The sequence below is a fragment of the Hippopotamus amphibius genome, chromosome 17 (assembly GCF_030028045.1).
Source record: "Hippopotamus amphibius kiboko isolate mHipAmp2 chromosome 17, mHipAmp2.hap2, whole genome shotgun sequence".
NCBI lineage: Eukaryota > Metazoa > Chordata > Mammalia > Artiodactyla > Hippopotamidae > Hippopotamus > Hippopotamus amphibius.
In genome coordinates this window covers 41355357-41373125 of record NC_080202.1, presented here as the reverse complement: position 1 = coordinate 41373125, position 17769 = coordinate 41355357, and the positions used below count along the sequence as shown (strand labels likewise).

At 53.7% G+C, this 17769-nt stretch overlaps 1 protein-coding gene across 1 annotated transcript; it reads left to right on the top strand.

Annotated features, from left to right (window-relative positions):
- Positions 1-361: 361 nt before the first annotated feature.
- CAVIN1 (caveolae associated protein 1) lies at positions 362-14004 on the top strand. The gene is made up of 2 exons (XM_057716282.1): positions 362-1008; positions 11552-14004. The coding sequence occupies exons 1-2, from the start codon at positions 538-540 to the stop codon at positions 12251-12253; spliced, it is 1173 nt and encodes a 390-aa protein (XP_057572265.1). The 5' UTR covers positions 362-537; the 3' UTR covers positions 12254-14004.
- The last annotated feature ends 3765 nt before the right edge of the window (positions 14005-17769 follow it).

The following is a 17769-nucleotide window of genomic DNA, read 5'->3' as shown; positions in this document are numbered from 1 at the left end:
TTCTGTCCCACCTGACGACCTAATCTAGAACTTAAAAGGCGGAGGTGGGTTAGCGGGTGAGCGAAAAAAGCGACAGGCAAAAGTAGAGCAACACTCCAGGACCTGTTTCCCTTCCCCAGCTCACATTCCTCCGCCCCAGTCCCGCTCCCGCCGCCTCCGCTCCCAGAGGAGGCCCTAGTCTCCCGCTCCAACTATTCCAACCATCCTGGGAAGGGTGGGGCGCTCGGCTCTTGAGTTCCCCTGGGTTGCCCCCCCCCCTTCCCCAGCACCGGTCTACCCTTCTGCCCCGGTCCCTCCCTTTCTGGGGTCGGGCCAGCCAATGGGCGACGAGACTACGGGGTTTGGCCTGGGAGCTGGGGAACTCACGGATCCCCCGCCCCACAGTTCTGGCCACCATCCCGGTGCGCACGGACGTGGCTCGAGTTTCCTCCGCTATCCGCTCTCTTGCGCTCTGCCCCCTCCCGCTCTTCCTCTTCTCTCGGTCTCCGGCTCCCGCTCCAGCTCCACCCGGCCGGCCCCGCACGGCTCCGGGCAGCCATGGAGGACACCCAGCTCCACATCATCGAGCAGCCGCTTCCCGGGTACCCCGACGCCGGCGACCAGGGGTCCTCCAGCATGGGGGCCCCGGCGGCAGAGGAGCCGTCGGGGGCCGGCTCTGAGGAGCTGATCAAATCGGACCAGGTGAACGGTGTGATGGTACTGAGCCTTCTGGACAAAATCATCGGCGCCGTCGACCAGATCCAGCTGACCCAAGCCCAGCTGGAGGAGCGGCAGGCGGAGATGGAGGGCGCCGTGCAGAGCATCCAGGGGGAGCTGAGCAAGCTGGGCAAGGCACACGCCACTACCAGCAACACCGTGAGCAAGCTGCTGGAGAAGGTGCGCAAGGTCAGCGTCAACGTGAAGACCGTGCGCGGCAGCCTGGAGCGCCAGGCCGGCCAGATCAAGAAGCTGGAGGTCAACGAGGCCGAGCTGCTGCGGCGCCGCAACTTTAAAGTCATGATCTACCAGGTGAGTCGGCGGGCGGACCGCGCCCAGAGGCCCGCCGTCCCCCTCCCGGGGCTTGGGGTGGGGGGACCTGACCGAGGCGCGGCTCTCCGGCCAGTCTGGCCCAGCTCGGGGGACCCACCTTCCTTCCAGCAATTGCTGCTGGGGTGGCGTGGGGTGGGGTGGGGTGGAGGGGGTGGGCGGCGGGCTCCTGGAGCGCACAGAGGGGCGCGCTGTGCGCCCTGCGCCTCCCCACCCAGCCCCTCCCTCCGGTGTCAAACGCGTAGTGGACCCGAAATAGGGGGCTGAACTCGGGAACACGGCCCCTCGCAGATCGCTCCGGACATGGCTCTGTCAAAAGTCTTCCTACTTGAAGGAAGTTTTGGGGAGAGCGGGGTGCCTGGCGACCGTTGGCGCCGGCTGTAAGCGGACACGCGCGGCGCGGCCCGGGTTTGGGGCCTCCGGCGCTGCCCGCCCGATATAGCGGGTGATTCAGGGCTCAGGCACGCACCGCGGGGGCCGCGCCAGGCGAGGGACGCGACCGCCCGCACGCCCCCGCGGACCCCGCGCCCCCGCATCAGCCTCGGCCGCCTGCGCCGCCCCCTCGCTGCCATCTGCTTCCGCCTCCCGGCACTCTCGGCCCTTGGGGATACCCTAGCCCGCGGCGCGCGCGTTCCCTCGGCCTGCGGGAAGCAGCGGCGGGAGGGTGGTGGCCCGCGCCGTGAGGAGAGCCAGAGGGGCTGGAGGAGGGGAGGGGACAGCACCCCCCACCCCCGACCGCGGGCCGCGCGGTCTGGGCGCCGCGAATCAACCCGCATGCCTGCGGGGGCGGCCGAGGAGCGGCAGGACAGGCGGCGGGTGGCCGGCGCGCCCCAGGCTCCGCCCGGGCAGCTTGTCGCTTCCTTTGCACCTCTCCCCATTCCTTCCGCCTGGATAAAAATGGGGTTTTTGTATCCTAACCCCACGTAAACCTGGGAATCTCAGCATTGCAGCTCCTCTCCACTCTGCCTCCCCAGTCCCATTAGGGGTGGGTCTGAGCTGAGCACTCAGGTGATCTTTGGTGAGGTAGGAATGTGCTTCCCGTGGGCCTGGTTGATGTTCCCACCCCAAGGAGGTGAGATCCTGGGGGTGGAGGGGTTAGTCTATGTCCCCTCTTCCCCTTCCTCCCCCTACCGAAAGGAACAGAAAGAAAAGAAGGCCAGATTTCCCCCCACCCCCACTCCCACCAGAGCGAGGACCTCCGTCAGGGAGCTGTGGTTTCACTGACTGCTTAGAGGCCCTGGTAAGCTGCGTTCTGAGTGACGACCAGGGAGGCGTGAGGTCCTTAGCTGGGTGGAGCTAAGAGAAATGCAGACTGGGACAAGTAAGTTTGGGGGCAGTAGACATAAGTGAGCTGGCACTTATCTGGGGAGGTGGTGGTGGGACAGAGGCTGAAGTGGTACTCCTCCCTGCCCTGGCGCCCAGGGACTCCTCCCAAGAGGTACTTGGCCTTTAAGCAGTTTGCTTCCCCCCATATAGCACTATCTGGTAGAAAATATTTGCCCAGGATTGTTTCTACTTAAATTAACTGCTACAAGGAAGTAGAATGGGGTGGGGGGGGGGGGTCGGGCGGTGTGTGTGAGAGAGATTTTTAAAGAGAACTGCCCAGTGCTGGGGTGCATCAAAGGAAGGAGAACAGGGCAGGGGTCTGGGACAGTAAACCAGCTCTATCTTTTCTCTGGAGCTTGGTGTGGTAGAGAGGAGCCACAAAGGGCTCGGATGGGTGACCCTCCTCACTCGAGATGTCCCAGGCCGCAGGACCTGGGAAAGTTCTCAGCCTGGAGGTAAACCTCCTTATGTCAAAGTTGGAGATTCTGAGAGGACAGGTATGGAGAGAAACGTCTGTGCAGAAGCCGATGGCGTGTCTCTGTTACTGCCTCTCGGCAGTTGGCACGGATTGTGTGTCTGTATATGTATATATATTTTTTATAAATTTATTTATTTGTTTATTTAATTTGTTTATTGGCTGCTGTACATGGGCGTTCTCTAGTTGTGGTGAGCGGGGGCTACTCTTCCTTGTGGTGCATGGGCTCCTCATTGCAGTGGCCTCTCTTGTTGTGGAGCATGGGCTCTAGGCGCGTTGGCTTCAGTAGCTGTGGCACATGGGCTTAGTAGTTGTGGCGCACAGGCTTAGTTGCTCCGCGACATGTGGGATCTTCCCAGAGCAGGGCTCGAACCTGTGTCCCCTGCACTGGCAGGCGGATTCTTAACCACTGAGCCACCTAGGACGTCCCTGTGTCTGTATATTGTGTATCCGTGGTGGGGAGGGGGTCTAATCACAGGGCAGCTTTGACTGCCAGTGGGGGACAGAGAGCTGAGATAGAAGGAATGGCTCAAGCTGGGGACCCTGAACCCCCAAACCACAGGGGAAATTATACCTAAAGTGGTCCCAACCCACAGAGGAGCTCAGAGGTAAGGAAAAGATTTCAGCAAGAGGGGTGGGGCTCAGGGAAGCAGAACTTCCCTAAGTTGCAGATCCGATAGATGTTCCAGGTTGGGGCAAGGGGGTGGGGTACTCAGCTGCTAGAGGAAAGCAGGGGCTGCTCCTCCCTGAGGTCTGCAGGCCTGGAAAGAGAATGAGGTAAAAATAGCTCTGTGCCTTGGCAGACCTCATAGGGAAGGCTGGGGGCAGCAACATTTACGATAAAGTCAGACTGAGGGGGTAGGATGTTTGGGTGGCCAGGCAGAGAGATTTGGAAAAAGGCCTCCCGGGATGATGTGAGTTTTCCAGTGTGGGAGCAGGGGAGGGGATGTGGTATTCCCCACTGTAGATGTGGGAGGTGGTGATGTGGCAAGGGGGGTGGGGTGGAGGGAGCGTGGAAGGGTGGGAAGGCCCCAGCTGTGGGATCAGGCCATCTGGCCTCCCACACCTTCTTCCTGGGGGGTAAAGGAGGAAATCCCTCGCGTGGCCCCACCGAGAATCAGGGAACTGCTAGACAATGATTTCACAGGCTAAGTTTGCATTTGACCCCCACCAAACACACACATGAAATTCAGCCCCTCCCATCACAGGATAACGGAGCTCTCCCCTTGAACTCACTTCTGAGTCATTACTGTCCTTCTTTGGCATTTCCCTCCCTGTCTCCCAAACAAAAACTACAAGTTTGACATCCCATCCTATCAGGGGACACCTTACTAGACAATAGCTAGTGAATGAGAGAAGTGAATTCTACTAGTAGCTAGGGGCCAGTGGACTGAGAACTGCTGGGAAGATCGGGCCCCACTGTGGGCACCATGCAAATAGATGGAGCTGTGGTCATTAAAGAACCACTTCTCCGAGACAACGACTGATTTGGGTATTATTAGAGTTCTTTTAGAATCCAGAAAGGGAGGCTAAAATGGAAGTACATGTTTTCCGAAGTAGTTTTGAGGAGGCAGTTAGTCACCTACACATGGACCGATCAGACCTGCTCCAAATGCTTGAGGACAGGATCCAGGAAGCATTTAAGGACTTAGGTGGCTCATGGGCATTAAAGGGGAGGACACCAGGGCTGGAATGAGGGCCTGCTGGCTTCTCCTCCGCAAATCCTAACCCAACCTATAGCTCCTTCCTGGACTCAAAGCAAATCAGGGCTACCTGGTTGCAGAAAAGTTCCATACTTGTGTCCAAAAATCTTCCCAACTTGGGCTCTGGTCCCCCTCACTCCCTACCCCGGTGGCCTAGTGGAGAGAGTGTCTACCATACCCTTCCTCCAAAAAGCTGAGCTTGGGTTGTTTTTCCCGTTCACTGGATCCAAAACAGGGAGCATGGGAGCATATTTTTAGGGGTATTTCTTCTAAGACCAAAGGAAATCATATTCCTCACTTTGATTCTTTTTTTTTTAAGTAAATAAAGTCTGACTATTGTAAGGGTCAAAATCAAAAAGGGAGGAGATGGCACAGAATGGGCAACTGATAGGGAGAGGGAATATTGTTGCCAGGCAACCAACTACAGAGATGCGTGGTGGTTTGTTTCCTTATTTTGAACCATACCATTGTGAATATTTCATTGTTCTATCACTGTAGACCCTTTGAGTTGGTAATCAACTTCAGCTCCTTCATTTTGTAGTGGAGGAAGCTGAGGCCCAGACAGGGGAAGTTACTTGCCTATTGTCACTCAAATGATTGGGGGTCAAAACTGGGGCCAGGACGTCCCTGGTGGTCCAGTGGGTAGGACTCTGTGCTCCCAATGCCCAGGTTCAATCCCTGGTCGGGGAACTAAGATCCCACATGCATGCCGCAACTAAGAAGTCGGCATGCCACAACTAAGAAGTCTGCATGCCACAACTAAGTCCTGGGGCCGGCACTTAAAAAAAAATACCCCCCCCAAAGAAAACAACAAAGCTGGGGCCAGAGCCCAGGTATACCCCTTCTTCTGCTACACTTTCTGCTCCCCATCTTCTCCTTCTATTCCCAGGCTTTGCAGCAGAAATCAGGGGGGAGGCTAGCCCTAAGCTAGGATAGTTCTGGCTCCTTCATTCTCTGAGGGAGATAGTTGCACAGTCCTGGCACTGGAGCTGCTGGGGGTGTGTGTGCTGGGGGTGTGTGTGTCCTGGCAGAGTGGCTAAGGTTGCCACTGCTCAGGTTAGCTGTTCAGCCTCATACTGCTGAAGCAGAGGCAGTGTGTGGTCATCTGGCCCAAGAGCAGTGGGGGGGAGGCATGCAGGGCATAAGGAGTGGAGCTCCCTGGCCAGTAGGGGTGTCCCCTGGCTAAAAGAGGACCACATTGGCTCCTTTCTCCTCAGCCTCCCTGCCACTGCCCTCTTCTCCCTGTATCCTACAGGGACGGTGGGCACTTGCTGCTCTGGGTATTTGTGGCTGCATGCCTTATCCAACACTGTTGTCTGGTAGTGTCCCCAAATGTCCCCCTCCCCTGACTTCTCCTATTGTCCAAAGCAAGAGTGGCAGCTCAGCCAGTCAGAAGGAAGAGTTGGGAGCTGCTGCTGGGTGCCTCAGGATGTAGGCCCACTGGTTGTAAAAATAGCTTGGTTTTGGGGGTGTTTTTTTTTTTTTTTTTGGTTTTCTGGTTGTACTGTGTGGTATGAGGGATCTTAATTCCCCAACCAGGGATTGAACCTGTGCCCCCTGCAGTGGAAGTACGGAGCCCTAACCACTGGACCGCCAGGGAATTCCCCAAAATATCAATAGCTTGATTTTTTTTAATTAATTAATTAATTAATTTATTGGCTGCATTGGGTCTTTGTTTCTGTGCACAGGTTTTCTCTAGTTGCAGCAAGTGAGACTACTGTTCATTGAAATGCATAGGCTTCTCATTGCAGTGGCTTCTTTGTTGTGGGGCACGGACTCTAGGCGCACGGGCTTCAGTAGTTGTGGCACTCAGGCTCAATAGTTGTGGTTCGCAGGCTCTAGAGCACAGGCTCAGTAGTTGTGGCGCACAGGCTTAGTTGCTCTGCGGCATGTGGAATCTTCCTGGAGCAGGGATCGACCCTGTGTCCCCTGCATTGGCAGGTGGATTCTTAACCACTGCACCACCTAGGAAGTCCAATAGCTTGATTTTTGATCCTGGTTTTTCTGTGCATCCGGGCATCTGATAGCCCATAAGTGGGTGGGGGATGGGTGGCAAGGGAGGCAGGAGGTGGGGACATGGCGGAAGGGAAATAGCCAGGATATCCCTCTCCCATGCCTCTCCCTCCTTATCCGGGCTGGCACCCATGTCCACCCTGCCCTGGGGAATAACTGGGATCAGCAGCGTCTGACTCAAGACAGTGAAGTTGTTCACCTTCTCGTTTACTCCTTGGGGACTCCCCAGTTGGAGTCTAACAAGTGGCCTCTTAGAAAACTTCTTCCCCGCCCCCAGCAGCCTCTTTCCCCCATCACTCCAACCTCAATAGCATCATCCCAAGACCATCCCATAGCTGGGTCGGGGTAGAAGGCAGGAGGCCAAGGATGGGACTGGGGAAGATTCTAGAGAGAGGAAGGGAGGGGGTTCCAATTAAATTGTGTTTATTAATTCATGGGCCTGGGTTTGTCCCTCCCCTTTCAGCCCCGGGCCCTCTTGATGAAGCATTTAAACTGTGGTGTCTTTCCATCCTAATCCTTGTGTGCTCCCCTCCCCTCTACTCACCAGCCCCAACTCTGCATGCCGACCAAGGCCTCTCCTCCCAACCCCATCCACACCCATCCCAAGCACCACTTAAACCCCTTTTCCTCATCTTAGCCCAAGAAGAAGCTGAATGCACCCTCAGACCTGGCCACAGCCAAGATCGTGCCTTTTGACCTTCTGCCTGAGACTGAGCCTTTTGACCTGCAGCCTGAGACAGTGCCTGAGCTCCCACCCTTTGACCAGACGCCTAGGACCCTGCCCTATTACCCAGAGCCTGGGCCTCTGCCCACCCCAGAGGAGCTGACAGCCGGCGGAGGCGTTTAGGGTCTCCTGGGTCACTTGGGGCCGTGGGCATGGGGTGTCACACCCCCAGTCCACGACCAGCTCACTGCTTAGTGGTGGCCAGTCTGGGGTGGTCGGTCTCTTCCAAGCCACTGCCCCGTGTGAGTGGGTGACGGGTATTGTGAAAACACTCTTGCATTATGGGGAGTTCAGACGATGGGGTGGGAGGTGCCGGGAAGGGGTCGCCCCCCTACTTCTTGGTTTCTGTCTTAACAGTAGACACTCCAGACCATCATACCTGAGTTGCACCTGCCGCTGCCTGCATGAGGTTGCCTGCAACTACCCACGCTCTGATTCCCCCTTCCCTCCCTCTTCCGCCTCCTGCTCAGGGACAGGCCAGTTGGGCTCAAAGCCTCTTTGGAGAGGGCCCTCATGAAGCCCAGGCCTTGGGTCTGTTCTGTGCCCTCTCCACCCTGTCTTTATAGCTGGGGAAAGCATCCACACTTATTTTTTCCAGTTTTTTTAAGAAAGTGTTTTGCAAAGAGATCCTTTATGTTTACCAGATCCTGCCTTGGGCAGGGCACCCAAAAGCTGCCAACTCAGGCCAGAAGCGGGTACATTTTCACTGGCTCTGGCCTCCCTATGGTAGGGTGTTTCTCAACCTTTTTTTTTTTTTTAAATATGATCATTCTCCTAAGGAGTCCTTTTAGACTTTTTTTTTTCCTAATTGTCCTCTACCCCATGAAATTTTAACCCTACAGATATACCATATATTGGGACTCTTTGGAGCATCACAAACTATTGCAATATCTAAGATTCCACATGCCTCCCCTCCAAGAGCCAATATCCGCCCACTTGAGGACAACATGCCCCCTGTTGAGAATCATACTATAGCAGAAAAGGACCCTTCTACCTTTAGTGTCTCTCACCCCCTTGTCCTGGCAACCTAAAGTGGGCGGAGGTCCTGAGTTTTTGAGACTGCCCTCTCTTTCACCTCTCCCCGTCTGCACCCTCCTCTAACCTAGTCTCTGAGCAGATCCTGGGTCTAAATGACCTCTCCAGTGTCTTCTCTGGCCATTCCCAGGCAGCAGTTGGGGACAGAACTAAGTCAAGAGAGGTTCTACCCACATGACACCTGTCCCTTGTCTCTGACAAATGTGAAGTGCCTGGCGAAGGACTGGGCAAATAATAGGTGCTTGATTAAATTATAATTATATAAAAATCTTCCTAAGCCGGAGGATCTGAAGTTTATATAGCAGGGTTGGGGAGTGGAGAGGAAGGGGCTGGGAGCCATCCTGGGGTTCCTCTAATATTCATCTTGGAGTGGTGTTTTCCTGGGTTGGGGAACTGTGTGTGCTTGATGGGGGGCAGGGGAAGCTGTGCATGGTTTTATTCAGACCTGGTCATTAAAGGTAACTCTGGAAACCAAGCCTGTTGGCACTGGTGGTTTTGTTTAGTAAAAATGTATAAACAGAACAAGCAGAACTCTCCCTCCTTGCCACCCCACGGCCCCTCCTTTGGCTTAGGAGCTCTGCCAGGGAAGTAAGGGTGGGACGGGGGGTGCCTGGCCTCTGTGCCCAGGGTTGGGGGAGGTGCTTTGGGATTGTGTTGGTGGTTGTTGTAGCAACAGGCCAACTGGGTGGGCCCAAGACAGCACTCCAAAGCTGTGAGTCATAGGGGAAACCTGGCGTGGAAACCAGGAGAAAAGACAAAATCCATTAATGGAGGGGAAAAGCTAAAGTCATGGTGGTGTACCCTCTCCAGGGTCAATCCACTGGATGTCATCTGGGACTTAGATCAAATGGTTTCTTCCCCTATCCCCTAACATTCCACCAAGAAGGCAGCTCCTCTGGTGTAAGCCATCACTCTGGAGGAAGCCTGCAATGAATGGCTTCCAAGTATCTTTCTGGACCGGGGGAGATGACCCCAAATCCAGGAATAAACCTCCCCTCACTGAGGTTGCTCCCTTGATGTATTTGAGACCTTTCATCAGGCACTAGGGAGATGGGATTGGCTACAAGAAGTCTGGAACTCTCTCCCCAGTCTTGTTCACATTCAAGCTCAGCTGGCAGAGACCTTTATCTAGGATGCCAGAGGCCAAAAAAACCAGCCAGCTCAGCCTTTAGGGGTTGGAGTGGAGCAGAGGGGAGAATCACGGATGCTGGGGTGGGGCAGGGAGACAATGTGGATCTGTTTTCCAGCAGCAGAGGCTGTTTCCTGACTATTCCCCACCCGTCATGCTTAATCTTTCCCTTAATTCATCCACATTGTCTCAGCTTAGTGAAAGGAGGCATTCTCCTTCAAACTTGGGGGAGTGTGGGTGGCTTTTTGGACTAGGAAGCTGTGAGAGATCAGACCTGACATTTTTTTGATGCTAGGGCTACCAGTAAATTCTGGGCGGAGATGCATGAAGAAGTAACGAGGAGTTCAGATAATAGAGTCCTAAAATGGCGTGTAAGAGAGAGGACTTTGTAGCAGGCAGGGAGAAGTGATTGCAAAAGTAGACCCAAAGGGTACAACTGGGAATCAGAGGGACTGCTAAGAGAGGCTGGGACACTCAGAGCAAGGAAAACACGCCTTCAGTGCCTCTGTGAGCGATGAGAAGCAGAAGATGGACAGAATGCTGCAGGGTGCCCATAATAGTACCCAGCCAGCTGTGGCAGGTGGAGACTACAAGTCCCAGCATGCCCTGAGCCCAGGTCACCTTGCCTGCTGGGAGGTGTAGTTGAGTAATCAGAGCTTGAGGTGGCTTGGTGCCCAGCAGAGCCAGTGCCCAGTTTGGGAGGAGAGGTGGAGCCAGCATTCCCTCTTTGTCTCTGCTAATGATATTGACAGGGAGGGAAGGAAGTTGGGAGGAGGTGTTCCTCGTTTTCAATGTAAACCAGGAAACTCTGTGGGGATGTGGATGGGAGGGAAGAGGAAAGAGACTGGGGGCTGGGGAAGGAATTTCTGTAGCAGGTGGTACAAAGATACCAAGCAGCCAATGTATATGTGTGCGTGCGTGCAAGTGTGTATGTGTGTGTGTTTATGGGATGGGTCAGCTCATGTTGCCTCATTTTTCTCTGATGGGATTTTCTTACAATGCTGTGAAACAATCTTTGGAAAACCCTTTACAAAAACTACTGCCTATCATCCCTTTGTATGACGTTCCTAAAGAGAGTCTGGGCCAAAGAGGAGAGCCAGTTTACATTTCGGGTTATGTCCCCTTTGCCTTTCTGTGCTCAATCTCCCCTACCTTCTGGTGAGAGGTGATCCTGAGATTCTGAAAGGCTGGTCCAGAGTCAGGATCTTGGAAAACAGTGCCGGTGCTAGGTCTTCCCAGGGGAAGAGGGAAGAACTGGCTCTGAGCTCCAGGATCTCTCCCCATCCTACTCCTGGCCCCTTGAGCTCTTGTTTGGGGGGAAACAGTAAGACTGGAAAAGCAATCCCTCCCTTCTATTCCGAGGCAGGGACGTCAGAACCAGAAAAAATGTCCGGGTTGGGAAGAAAACATGTCCTTGGCTCCCAGCCAGCTTCTTCCTCTTTCCTCAATTTCTACACGAGGGTAGAGAATGACCAAAGGCGGTGCCAAACGCTATGAGGCGGGGGAGGGAGGGCGGGCTACAGCTCCGCTTCCCTAATACTGGTTCTTCTGAAATGATACGAAGTCTGGGAAACGCACTCCCTTGAAGGTAAACTTGCCTTCAAGTTACCCTGCTTGGGGGCCGCCTGAGATTGTCTGTGAGCTCATCCGCCTACCGGCACCCCTCAACCTGAACAGGCTCTGCCCACACGCCTTTGCTTTTTGGCCTGGCAGGGGCACTGTGGGGCTTAGCGCACCAGAGGGCGCTCTGCCCATTTCCAAAGTTAAATTGTTGTCCCTGGGTAAGGAATGGTTTAAAATGGGCGGCTGCCGGGCCGCACAGATTCTTAAGCGAAGTGCGAAAACATAGGCCAGCCTCCGATCCGAAGCTTGGTTCCCTCCTCGCCCTGTCTGTATGGTCATTCAACACATATTCTTGCGCGCCCGCGAGGTGCCCAGCTCTGTGCCAGGCGCTGGGGATACAACGGCGCACAAGCCCAGGCCGATCTCACGGGTACCACGCACTCCCCAGGATCACGGGTGCCACCGCCCGGCCCGGGTTCGCCCAGCGTCCCCCTCAGGTCCCCCACCCAGTTCTCCCGCTCTGCCCGCCTCATCTGTTCGCTCTGATCTCCCTTTAGGATGAAGTGAAACTGCCGGCCAAAGTGAGCATCGGCAAGTCTCTGAAAGAGTCGGAGGCGCTGCCCGAGAAGGAAGGCGACGAGCTGGCCGAGGGCGAGCGGCCAGAGGAGGACGCGGCGGCGCTCGAGCTGTCGTCGGACGAGGCAGTGGAGGTGGAGGAGGTCATCGAGGAGTCGCGCGCAGAGCGCATCAAGCGCAGCGGCCTGCGGCGCGTGGACGACTTCAAGAAGGCCTTCTCCAAGGAGAAGATGGAGAAGACCAAGGTGCGCACCCGCGAGAACCTGGAGAGGACCCGTCTCAAGACCAAGGAGAACCTGGAGAAGACGCGACACACCCTGGAGAAGCGCATGAACAAGCTGGGCACGCGCCTCGTGCCCGCCGAGCGGCGCGAGAAGCTCAAGACCTCTCGAGACAAGCTGCGCAAGTCCTTCACGCCCGACCACGTGGTCTACGCGCGCTCCAAGACCGCGGTCTACAAGGTGCCGCCCTTCACCTTCCACGTCAAGAAGATCCGCGAGGGCGAGGTGGAGGTGTTGAAGGCCACCGAGATGGTGGAGGTCGGCGCCGACGAAGAGGAGGGCGGCGTGGAGCGCGGCGAGGCGGCCGACCTGCTGCGCGGGAGCAGCCCCGACGTGCACACGCTGCTGGAGATCACCGAGGAGTCAGACGCCGTGCTGGTGGACAAGAGCGACAGCGACTGAGCGCGGCGCGGGGCTGTGCCCCGAAGGCCGCGCCGCCCCGCCTCTCCCCGCCCCCCGCCTCGGTTCCTTTCCCAGTGCGAACTTTCTCTTTCGCATTCTCTCTTGGCCTCGGACAGGCTGAGATGTTTCTAAATTGAGAACACCTCCCCTGAAGGAGCACCCCTCCAAGTCTTACAGCTGTTCAGACGGGAGGGGGAGGCAGCCTGCACCATGGACAGCCCCAGTTTAGGCACAGGTTGGGTGGAAATGCAGGGGACGGTGGGTGACTCACGTCCTGGGGATCCAAGTCAGGGATCCTCCATGACTGGCCCGCCCCCCGCCCCCTTGGGGCAGGCTGCCTTCCCCCCACCTCCCCTTCACACTCACACCCAGCTGCTGTCATGTCTGCTCACTGAGCTCTTCTTTCTGATCCCTGGCGGCTTCAAGCCAAAATTACCCTGAAAGGGAAGAGTGAATCCTGAAGAGGCCCCTTGCCCACATGGGAGACCCCACACTGGAAGGATGTGAAAGCAGCTTTTGGGAGTATCTGGGGCAGCGTCGTGGGAGAGAGGGCAGAGTGAGCCGTGACCCTGGATGAGGGTCTAGTGCAGAGTGTATCTGCAGAAAGGTCCCAATAAGGAAGGCTGGAGCCTGGCAGAGCCGGGGGGCGATGGGGGGGGGGGGTTTACATGTTTAAGCATCTGCACACAGGAGAGCATGGCTGTGGCTTTGAAGGAGAACAGGAAATAGAAGGTGGAAATGGGTGAAAAGAGAATGCTCATTAGCAGCGTGAGAAGCACAGGGCAAGAATCCCATCTCACGGGGGTTCTCAGAGGACAGCAGGACAATATTCAGGATAAGGAGGGAGGGCAATGTGAGAAATCCATGATCCAAAGAAGAGAGAGGTAATCCTCCTCCCACGCCTCCACTGGGGATGAAGCCCCTAGGGGCAGTCCATTTCTCCAAGCCCAGGAAATTAGGGTCCCAGAAGAGGGCAGCACCAGGCTGCGGAGAGCAGGTAGGAAGGAGGCGGAATGGAAAGAGAACTAGGTGCTGGAGTCCAGGCCACCAAGCTGAGAGCTGGAGGGGAGGGGAGGAGAGTGTAGAATTCCTGTGTGTAGAGCAGCCCAGCCTTGGCTCACTCCTGGCAGTTTCTTCTCAAGATCCTTCCCTTAGAGCTAGTACCATAAAGCTGCAGAACTTGCCAAGACCTCCTTGGCTTTGTGAGTTCCTCTCCTAAATCTTTGGGGTGAGAGGGGTGCTACTTCCGGTCCAAAGGCCTGATTTCTGATTGGGTTCTCCTCAGGACACTTCAGTCCCCCTGTTCCTCCCCTGTAACAGCAGCTTATCAGAAGCAAGGACAGCTCCCCTCACCCCCAAATCACAGCCTGAAGAGGAGGGCTGAAGGCTTCTCCTTAGCCCCCTACCTCCTCTGCCTTATCGTCTCTGCTCTGCATTTTAGAATTACAACCAACTGTTTTTAAGGGGTGGAGGGAGGGAGCCTGGGGACACATCTTTTTTTACAATACAAAGCTTTGCTTTTTTTTTCTTTTCTTTTTTTCCCCTGTTTTTGGTTCCCTTCTCTCTTCTGAATGGTTGGAGACACATCAACTGAGGGAGGATGGGGATTGTGGGACGAGGTCCCTTGGTGCTGATGGGCTGAAGGGGCCTGAGTTGTGGGCAGATACAGTTTCCTGTGAGCTCTGGGGAGCCTCTCATGTTGCTGTGTCCTGGTGAGCAGCCCGACCAATAAACCTGCTTTTCTAAAAGGATCTGTGTTGGGTTGTATTCTCCAAAAGCAATTACATAGGATGAGTTCCAGAGGACAGGAGGGAACCAGGGAGGGGAGGAGAGAGAAAGGGCTGCTGGTTTAAATGGGCCTCACTTGTTTGGGTGGGGGAGCGGGGGTGGGGTATTATTATCATCCTCATTTAGAAATGGAAACACACAGACACACACACAGAGTGACTTGTCTAAGGTCTTGTAGCTGGTAAGTGGTAGAGCTGGGATTTTTTTTTAATAAATTTATTTATTTATTGGCTGTGTTGGGTCTTCATTGCTGCACGTGGGCTTTCTCTAGTTGCGGCAAGCAGGGGCTACTCTTCGTTGTGGTGTGTGGGCTCCCCATTGCCATGGCGTCTCTTGTTGCGGAGCACGGGCTCTAGACGCGTGGGCTTCAGTAGTTGTGGCACATGGGCTCAATAGTTGTGGCACACGGGCTTAGTTGCTCCACGGCATGTGGGATCTTCCTGAAACAGGGATCAAGCCCGTGTCCTCTGCATTGGCAGGTGGATTCTTAACCACTGCACCACCTAGGAAGCCCTAGAGCTGGGATTTTAAGTCAAGCAACCAGTCTGTTTAACTGTGTCTATAATCCTGTACTGTCTAGATCTGCTTCCCTACTGTCAGAGCTTTAGCCGTCCAGACCCACCCAATTAACTCTACTCAGCCAGAGCTTCCCCCAAATGCATGCTGCCAGATCAAACCCAGGGGAGGCAGCCCAGGGGAGGGGAGATGTCAGAGGCCCTGACTCAGAGGCCTGAATGTCATAAAGGATTCCAGTGCATGTTATAGATGCCAGTCATAGCCACACAGCATATCTGATTCTCCCTACAGCCCTGGGATGGGCACCTCTTTCATTGTCTGTACAGCCTCTCTTCTCCACGAGTAGTCTGCCCTACCTGCCCCAAAGTTATGAATTTCCTAGAGCAATGGACACAAATCATCATGTTGGTTCTGCCAATCAGAATCACCTGGATTGGGGTGTCCCTAATAAAGACAATGCCATTTCTGGGGCTGTCTCCCAGCCTCCTGCTGCTACCTCAAACAAGCTGAGTCCTTCCTCAGGAACCATACATTTCCCTTGGACTCCCCTGCCCCGGCCCCCAGCAGCAAGCACAGCAGTCTCGAGTTCTAAATCCCCCAGAAAGGATTGGCTTTCCTCGAGAAGAAATGAAAACTAACATGACATTGTAAAGCAACTATACTCTCATAGAAATTAATTTAAAAAAATGAAAACTGAGGCTGAAAATTCAGAGCCTGAGAGTCAGGAAACTCCCCACCCACCAGGAGAAACACGCTAAGGATCCTCCTTCCTCTGGGATGCAGAGGTGTAGCTGTGAGAAGCAGGGAATGATGTCAGGATCCCAGTGGTGGAGTAGTAAGCCTGAGGGAAACCAGGAAGGGCTTTGGGATACCAGGCCATTGTTTACTTCTCTTACCCACGGCAATAAGGCTCCTGCCACCCCCGCTCAGAGCCACTTTTCTGCTGGCCCCTGTACCATGGCATTCCTCCTTTACGGCACAATGTGGGGCCATAGCTCCAGAAGCTCTCTCCAAATCAGAAATTATTCCTTTTCTTCTTCTCTTGCGAATGAAGGAGGAGGAGGCTTTAATGAAATAGCTGCCTACCAATAGGATTTGATGGACGTTCCAAGGTCCCGTTCCCACAAAGCATCTTTTTCACCAACCGGTCACTAACTTGCCCATCCATCACTAGCAATATTTCCATGGTTTAGAATCAGACAATAAACTAGGGGGTATTGTCTCTCAAAGGATCCCATCAAATGTTACCTATGTCGACCAAAAAAAAGAAAAAGAAAAAAAGCACAACCTAAAATTTGAGAGTTATGTTTTATTCAGCAGACATTCTGAGGGCTTCAAGACTGGGACATAGCATCTCAGATAAGGCTGAGAAACTGTTGTGAAGAGGCAAGAGGGGGAGCCAGGATATATAAGAGTTTTGCAAAAAGGCCAGGTAGTCGGAACATCAAAATATTATTGTTAATTAAAGAAAACCAAAAGTCTCAAGTTAATGAAATTAGAGCTTTTTTATGTATGGGAAGATGCAAAATCTGGATTCATTAAAATCATTTCTTTGATATGCACCTCAGCTATCTGAGGTCAGTATCCTGTGTTTTCTCATTGTGAGTCTCTACAGGGTGCACCATCAGGGGTTACTGCTGCAGTTGACTACAGGATGATGGGCATTCTTTGTTTCTATCCTGAGTTCCCTCCAGGCTCACAGTTGGAGCAGCTGTAATATTGTGGCTTGATAGCTGCAACATCTTTTGTTTACTGGTAATGGCAGGCAGCATTCTTAGTGTATACCTGGGATCTAAAGTAGTTCCTCGGGGACTTCACTGGTGGTTAAGAATCCACCTGCCAATGCAGGGGATACGGTTCAAGCCCTGGCCCAGGAAGATTCCCACATGCTGCAGAGCAACTAAGTCCATGCGCCACAACTACTGAGCCTGCACTCTAGAGCCTGTGAGCCACAACTACTGAGCCCAAGTGCCACAACTACTGAAGCCCATGTGCCTAAAGCCCATGTTCTGCAAAAAGAGAAGCCACTGCAATGAGAGGCCCATACACCACAATGAAGAGTAGCCCCCACTCGCTGCAATGAAAGCCCGTGCGCAGCAATGAAGACCCCATGCAGCCAAAAATAAAGTAAATAAATTTTTTTTAAAAAGATTAGCTATAAAAAATAATAAAGTAGTTTCTCTGCAGCCTCATATTGAGTTATCAGGTCTCTAATAGTACCTCCAAAGTCCTTATCCCTAAGAGGTAACTTTCCATTGGAGTCAGGAGAAGACAGTTGCAGCCAATCTTGGACTAGTCCAGATTTCACTTGCTCTCACATGGAGTATTTGAATTGACTTTAGATTCTCTTTCCAATCTATTCCCCACGTTACTGCCGGGTAGAGATGGAGATAGAGATAGATATGGATATAAATATAAATAGAGAAATATAGATAGATTTTTTTTTAAAAAAGAAAGTATACTTTACAGTTTAAATGTCTTCTTTTGACCAAAGGGTTAAACTCCTTGGCATGGCTCTCAAGGTCCCTTAAGAGTCTGGTCCCTGGGACTTCCCTGGTGGTCCAGTGGTTAAGACTTTGTGCTCCCAATGCAAGGGGCACGGGTTTGATCCCTCGTTAGAGAACTGAAAAGAGTCTGGTCCCTGCCTCAGTTCTTACTGTCCTTCAATATACTCTTTAAGAGTCTGCTGGTCAGAAATGGACCGCACACTTTCAGGCCTGTGGACCTTTGTTCAGGCTATTACCTCTTTCTGGAATGGCCTCCCTCTTCCCACCACCCCTCATAAACCAACCTCTTCCCCAGCTCCACCCCAGTCATACTGATCATTTCCTTCTCAGGGCTCCCATAGAACTCTATATCAATAAATGTTTGTTGAATGAATTACAAGACTTTATTGCAAGTGTCATAAACTCACCTCAGACTGGCTTCAGCAGAAAAAACAAAATGAAACAAAACAAACAAGCAAAAAAAAACCAACCAAAGCTGAAAAAAAGCATAGAAGCAATTCATGAAATTGAAAAAGTTCCTGGACTTCCCTAGTGGCACCGTGGTTAAGAATCCACCTGCCAATGCAGAGGGTTGGATCCCTGATCCAGGAAGATCCCACTTGCCTCAGAGCAACTAAGCCCGTGCGCCACAACTACTGAAGCCTGTGTGCTTAGAGCCTGTGCTCCACAACAAGAGAAGCCACCACAATGAGAAGCCCACACACC

Coding starts and splice junctions, on each gene's coding strand:
- CAVIN1 (XM_057716282.1), top strand. CDS start 538: ATGGAGGACACCCAGCTCCACATCATCGAGCAGCCGCTTCCCGGGTAC. Junction 1,009..11,551: donor TTAAAGTCATGATCTACCAG/GTGAGTCGGCGG, acceptor ATCTCCCTTTAG/GATGAAGTGAAACTGCCGGC.